The sequence below is a fragment of the Cynoglossus semilaevis genome, chromosome 4 (genome assembly GCF_000523025.1).
Source record: "Cynoglossus semilaevis isolate Cse_v1.0 chromosome 4, Cse_v1.0, whole genome shotgun sequence".
NCBI classification, from domain to species: domain Eukaryota; kingdom Metazoa; phylum Chordata; class Actinopteri; order Pleuronectiformes; family Cynoglossidae; genus Cynoglossus; species Cynoglossus semilaevis.
This window is the reverse complement of record NC_024310.1, coordinates 16231584-16237526: the sequence shown is the minus strand read 5'-3', so window position 1 is coordinate 16237526 and position 5943 is coordinate 16231584. Positions and strand designations below refer to the sequence as shown.

General features: G+C 44.3%; 1 protein-coding gene across 1 annotated transcript; it reads right to left on the bottom strand.

Annotated features, from left to right (window-relative positions):
- Positions 1-1643: 1643 nt before the first annotated feature.
- On the bottom strand, positions 1644-5664 carry LOC112486964 (signal peptide, CUB and EGF-like domain-containing protein 3). The gene is made up of 4 exons (XM_025055170.1): positions 3779-5664; positions 3400-3499; positions 3062-3234; positions 1644-2758 (listed from the first exon to the last, which is right to left on the bottom strand). The coding sequence occupies exons 1-4, from the start codon at positions 3888-3890 to the stop codon at positions 2481-2483; spliced, it is 663 nt and encodes a 220-aa protein (XP_024910938.1). The 5' UTR covers positions 3891-5664; the 3' UTR covers positions 1644-2480.
- Positions 5665-5943: the final 279 nt, after the last annotated feature.

The following is a 5943-nucleotide window of genomic DNA, read 5'->3' as shown; positions in this document are numbered from 1 at the left end:
CAAGGAAATTTAATGGTAGTTAGTTTTTTTCTGATAAGTACAAAGTTCAATGCACCGAGTGAAACCAGTCATTATCGTCTAGACATGGTTTCTTTTCTCACCTGGAGCACAGGGTGTTGGTTTTGCACTCCCCTCAGGGCAGTAATGGCCTGCAGGACAGACATCACCGTGGAAGTGACTGGGGTTTGAATTGGCAGAAGGATCTGATGGAGTGGAGAGGTCTGAAACTAAGACGGCAGACTTATGTAAGACGTCTTCTCCAATTAGGCTGGAAATATAAATTGAAATCCTGCAGACGTCTCTCTAATCCAAGGACAGAAAGTAGTGCAAAGACGAAGCAGAGGCGTCTGATAAAGATCTGCCCGTCTCTGTGCTACTACAGTATAAGTCATGAGGAAAGAGACTGCAGCCTTTTTATGCTACAAATAAAGCGTCTACCTGTGAGGTTAGCCAACGGTTTGGCCACTGTAGATCCTCCTGTGCAGTAGAAGCCAGGGTCACAAGGCCCTGATGGGGATGAAAGGCCAACTGCAGCACAGTAATGACCCGGCAAACATGGCTGACACGTTTCTTTGGAAATGGCCCCTGATAGGAAAAAAAAGAAATTCAATTTTCAAAAAGATGAAAACAACATTAACCAAGATAATTTGTTTCTCTCAAATATCACGGACATCTTAATAATTTGTTGTCACCTTCTGTGGAGCTGAGAGTGCCGGTCTGGCAGGGAACCATATAGGCAGTGCCCTGGGGGCAATAGAACCCAGGAGAACAACGTCGTCCTGCTGGTCCTTCTTCAGGCTCTGCAGAAACAGAGCCTCGCCTGCAGAGGTAACTGGAGGGTAGAAAAGATAAGGACAATGGAGAGTGTGTTTTGTGTGCAGTGATAGATGAGAACGGGAGAAGCGCAGATAAGGTTCAGAGGGAAGTATAATTATAGAAATAAAATTGAGAGACAAACAGGATGTAATGTCTCCCACAGTCTGCCATGAAGTGTCTATTCATTTTGTCCATGTTTACCCGGGGGAGCAGACTCCGGTTGGAGCAGCCAGTCCAGGGGAGGCGCAGTAGCTCCCTGCAGGACACGGCTCACAGTCTGACTTAGTGGACAACCCCATCTGCCGACCGAAGGCACCAGCTGGGCATGGAAATGCAACTCCAGACTGCGCTCCTGTAAATTAATAGCTTACAATGCCTACAGATGGTGGTGGCCTTGAAAAAAGTAGAGCATTATGTAAATAAAAAGGGGAATCTCGAATGTACTCCACCATGGCCATGTACAAACTACATCAGTGGGGACATATTAATGCCATTCCTCCCTGATCTCTAAATAAATGTTGGTAACATAACAGACAGTCCAGAGCCACAAATATGGAAACCAACCAACACTTGTTTGTTTATATCCAACAGTAGAAATATGTGCCTTTGTTGTTTTTAATGGGTCATTCTTTCTGTCCTACCTGTTGGACAATAATGTCCTTTAGGACACAGTACAGGAGTCTGAGTCCCCAACATTTGCCCAGTGTCATCATCCACTAACCCAGGGCAGTAAAATCTTGCAGGGCATTTCGCACATTCTGCCTAGAGGGAGATAAAACATACAAACCTATGACAGTAGGAGTTCACAGATAAAGATTTTTGGGTTGACAAAGAAAATGACAACATTATTGCTGCATAGGTAGAGACAAAAAAGAGAGCTGTTGTAATACTAAAGAAATGTATATTGAATAGTTGACAATAAAAGTGCTTGGAATAAAGGGAATATTTTTATATTTATTTTTTATAATTTCATACAGAATCGAGATAATAACAACAAAGGTCTTTTGTAGGAGTGTCTCAAAGGTTAGGAAGATGAAGGTGTTTTCTTTTTTACATTGAGTTTGATGAAGACTAATGTTGATAGAGGTGATGGAGGATAGAAGGGTGAAAACTGGTTTGTACTGGTTTGATAAGGTCAAGATGTTCTGAGCTCCAGGATATAAACAAAGGAAAGAAGAACTGTCAACGGTCGCAAATGAATGTGAAATTGTATCTTTGCATCACAAGTCATGAGCTCTGTATGTTCAGTAAAGCTTCAGCTTCAGATGAGGTTCAGACGTCAGTCATGAGGTTAGATATCAATGGTTCTATTGATTAGCATGAGTTTAGATGCAGTTCAGTGAGAAGAAAAATCTGTATAACAGCATTCTTCACCTGTCCTGGTCGATCCTGGTACGTCCCTGGGGGGCAGGGCACCTCGCTGTCTGACCCAGCAGGGCACATGTTTCCAGGTGAGCAGGGAATGGAAGCCTGCTGGCTGCTGCTGTTGTCTCTGCCTGTACAGTAAGAACCAGCTGGGCAGATATGAGAAGGAGAAGAGAGCCCTCTGCTGACGCACAGAAAACCTACAAATGAAGCGTAGTTATTATAGTCTACAGCCTCAGTCATTACAGAGGGTAATGGACCTTTCTTGGGTGTAGTTAGGTAATGGGTTATTAAACCTGTTAGTGATAAAAACACACAACCACAGACTTATATGCACAACCTGGAGGACACGGCAGACAGTCGGAGACATGACCATTCCTGGTTGTGTTGCTGTAATACCCCAAGGGACAGGGCAGTGGCACTGAGGAGCCCTGGGGACAGAAATGACCAACAGGACACCGGTCACCTGTCGCCCCTCCATCTTCGGGTGAGGAGGACCAAGAGCCAGAGATGCAAAAGTATCCTGCATTACACTGGCCTGATGCAACTCCCATCCCAGGGGAGGCACAGAAGGAGCCTGGTTTGGGAGGAGAGGAGGCGGTAACAGGAATGAAGTGACAGGGAAAATGACTCCAACAGAGACTGATTCACAAGCACTGAACGTTCTATGAATTTCAGATGAGAGAAGAAACAAAGCTGAATATTAACGTTCCGTCACAGTTTTCTTGATGACACCTGCTGTTAAAGGCTACATACTTATTCTAGTGACACAACTGGTTATGGAATTAACCACTATTTATGGTCAAGGACATTCTAAAGCTTCAGTCAACAACCTAATCTAGAGGAGGTCCAAATTCATTAGCAGTAAATGGTGTGTGACCTGGAGGGCAGGGCAGACAGTCCTGGGGTGTTGCCATCTGAGTGTGAGGGTTGATGGATCCAGATGGACACGGGTACTGGTGTTTGGACCAGGTCCCGGATGGACAGTAATGACCCACTGGACATTCATTAGTGACTGATGAAGAGCCATTATCACTGGCAGGACAATAAAATCTGTCCAGACCAAAACAGAGAAGAGGGGGTTTGGGAGTGTTTATATATTTGTGCAGTACAAGGAACAAGTAATATATAAATATCCCAAACAGTACTATACCAGTTCACAGCATAAATTATTAAGTGTTGATGTTGCAGAGTGTGTGGCCTGTAAGTGATTCTTACCCCTGGGGACAGGCTCTGCAGCTGGCTTGGCCATCGTCTGTGCTGATAGTTCCCTGGGGGCAAAGCTGAGGAGTCGCAGATCCTTCAGAACAGTAATAACCTGGTGGTGTACAGACAGGAGTCACGACAGAGCCAAGCCAACACAGTGGCACCACGGGAGACAGGGTTCAATTGCTCAAGTCAACATAACAGCTGCTCGTGCAAAGCTCTGTTACTCCGGAAAAGTGTTTTGTTGAGTTTGCATTGAGCTGGTCTTCATTTTCATTATGTACACACACACACACACACATATATGTATATATATATATATGAATATATAATCCTAATCCCTTAGAAAACTCTTTTTCAAAGAAAAAATAAATAAATAAAATATGCCAACCTTTGGGGCAGGGTCCTCCTCCACTGTCTCTAAACGGGGGATCAGGACGATCTGCACCTCCCAGACAAAAGAAACCTTTCCAACATTTTCCTGATGGCTCTGAAAGGCCCATAGTGTGACAATAGTAACCAGGGAGACATGGCTGGCAATCCTCCTGAGGTAGGAAACAAGCAAGACAATGGCAGGGAGGGAGGAGAGAGAGAGAGAGAGAGAGAGTGGGGGGGGAGATAAAAGCAGAGAGGCTGTTATTAAATGAAGAAGAGAGTGGGCCTCGTCGACATATTGGTTTGGGACTAAATATTCATTAGCTGATAAGAGAGGCACCATTGTAAGGTACAGTTACGGTTATGTCTGTGTTACGTATATGTGGAGAGGTCAGTCAGGGATTCTGTACATTGAGTACTATACAGATGAAGGTGATTATTATGTAACGCATTATGTAACTGTAGAGCAAATGTAGTATGTAGAGTGAATTTCATGATTAGTGAGGCACATCCATGCTTCATCAAAAATGGATTTTCTTCCCCCCAAGAACACCAGCTTTGTCATTTAAATTCAACAGTAGAGTTATTCTGAAGGAGGGCAGATATTTTTCTCAATTATTGTCAAAGAAACTCCAGAGAGGCTCCAACCTGGGAGATTGATTCTGTGAGGTTAGAGAATGCTCCACGTGGACAGGGCCGAGGATAGATGGTGGCCAGGGGGCAGTAATGACCGACAGGACACGGTCCTCCGTTTCCTGATGATACACAGAAACGCAGCTGTCATTTGACTTTTTTTTTTTTACAATAGAAAAAAAAATCTTAAAGACTGTGGCGATGCAAAGATGACTCTACAATCCTTGGTGCATGTTAAGAAAATATATAAAGTACTGCATATATGTGTTTACCTGCATCCTGTAGTGCAGGCCGTGGAGAAGTGTTTCCATGTGAACAGTAATACCCTGCCTGACATGGTCCAGTGACAGCTGTACCATTTCTGGAAGAACAGTAATGGCCACCGTCACACTGCCTGCACTGAGAGACAGACCAGTAGCCTGGATCTGGACCGTAGGTTCCCTCTGGACAGCTCCTCAAGTCAAAGCCACTTCCCTCGGGGCAGTAAAACCCTGCATGTCGCACAAGAACATGTAGAAATGTGACGTCACATTTTGGTATAAATGCTGGTGAACTAGGGCTGCATGTGAGGAAGAATGGACAAAATTCAAGTTAACAAGAATAAAGTCGTATATGTATGAGAAAATATGAGAAATGTTGTCAGTTTGGACAAATAACATCTGAACCTAGGTCCTTATTTGTTTCGTCAGTGCAGCCCTCATACTGCTTCACTGTGTTCTGTTTTAATTCACCTGTATTTGAATGACTATTTTTCAGTTTTATTTCCTAACACTGAAGAACCACCAACCTGCAGGACACAGGTACAGAGTACCAGACACGCAGTACCAGCCTGGCTCACAAGGTTCACAGACAGATGCATGTGTCACTGCAACATATGTCCCTGGATGACAGGGTACAGGTTGGGCAGTTCCCTCTGGGCAGAAGTGACCCTCTGGACAGGCTCCCCCTGAACCTCCATCAGTGGGGGAAGGTGTTACAGCGCCACCTGCGCAGTAATATCTGCATGCAAAACATGTAAGACATAATAAAACAAATGAAAAGCAAACGTGTCTCACAGAGTGTGGGTCAGGACCTGAAATGGTGTTCAGCAAAAAAAATAAAAAAGTCAAGATCCTAAAGAGCCTATGTTGAATCTTGAGCTTTTGGAAAAATATAAAAACTAAGGAAAACGTTTGAGTTTGTCCTTCAAGCAACACTGCCCTTTGTCTAAATACCAAGACGTTATATTGATTTAATCTATTTTGGTTTTACCCAGCAGTGCAGGGTCCGGTGGGTTTAGTGAGTCCTGCAGAATCACAGTAAAATCCTCCTGGACAGGGTTTACAGTCCTCGTGACGACGCAGACCTGAGCTGTTCGACCAGCTTCCTTCAGGGCACGATGAAGGAGCAGTGGAGCCTGCAGGAGGAGAAACAAACTCCAACTCATAATTCAACTGCAGCAAACAGAGCAGGAGGCACAAAAAACTGGTAACAGATGACAAGACCGATGCTGTAATTGGGTTTCAAATTCTGGGACAATTTCTTTTGCACGCTGTAAGCAGAATTTAA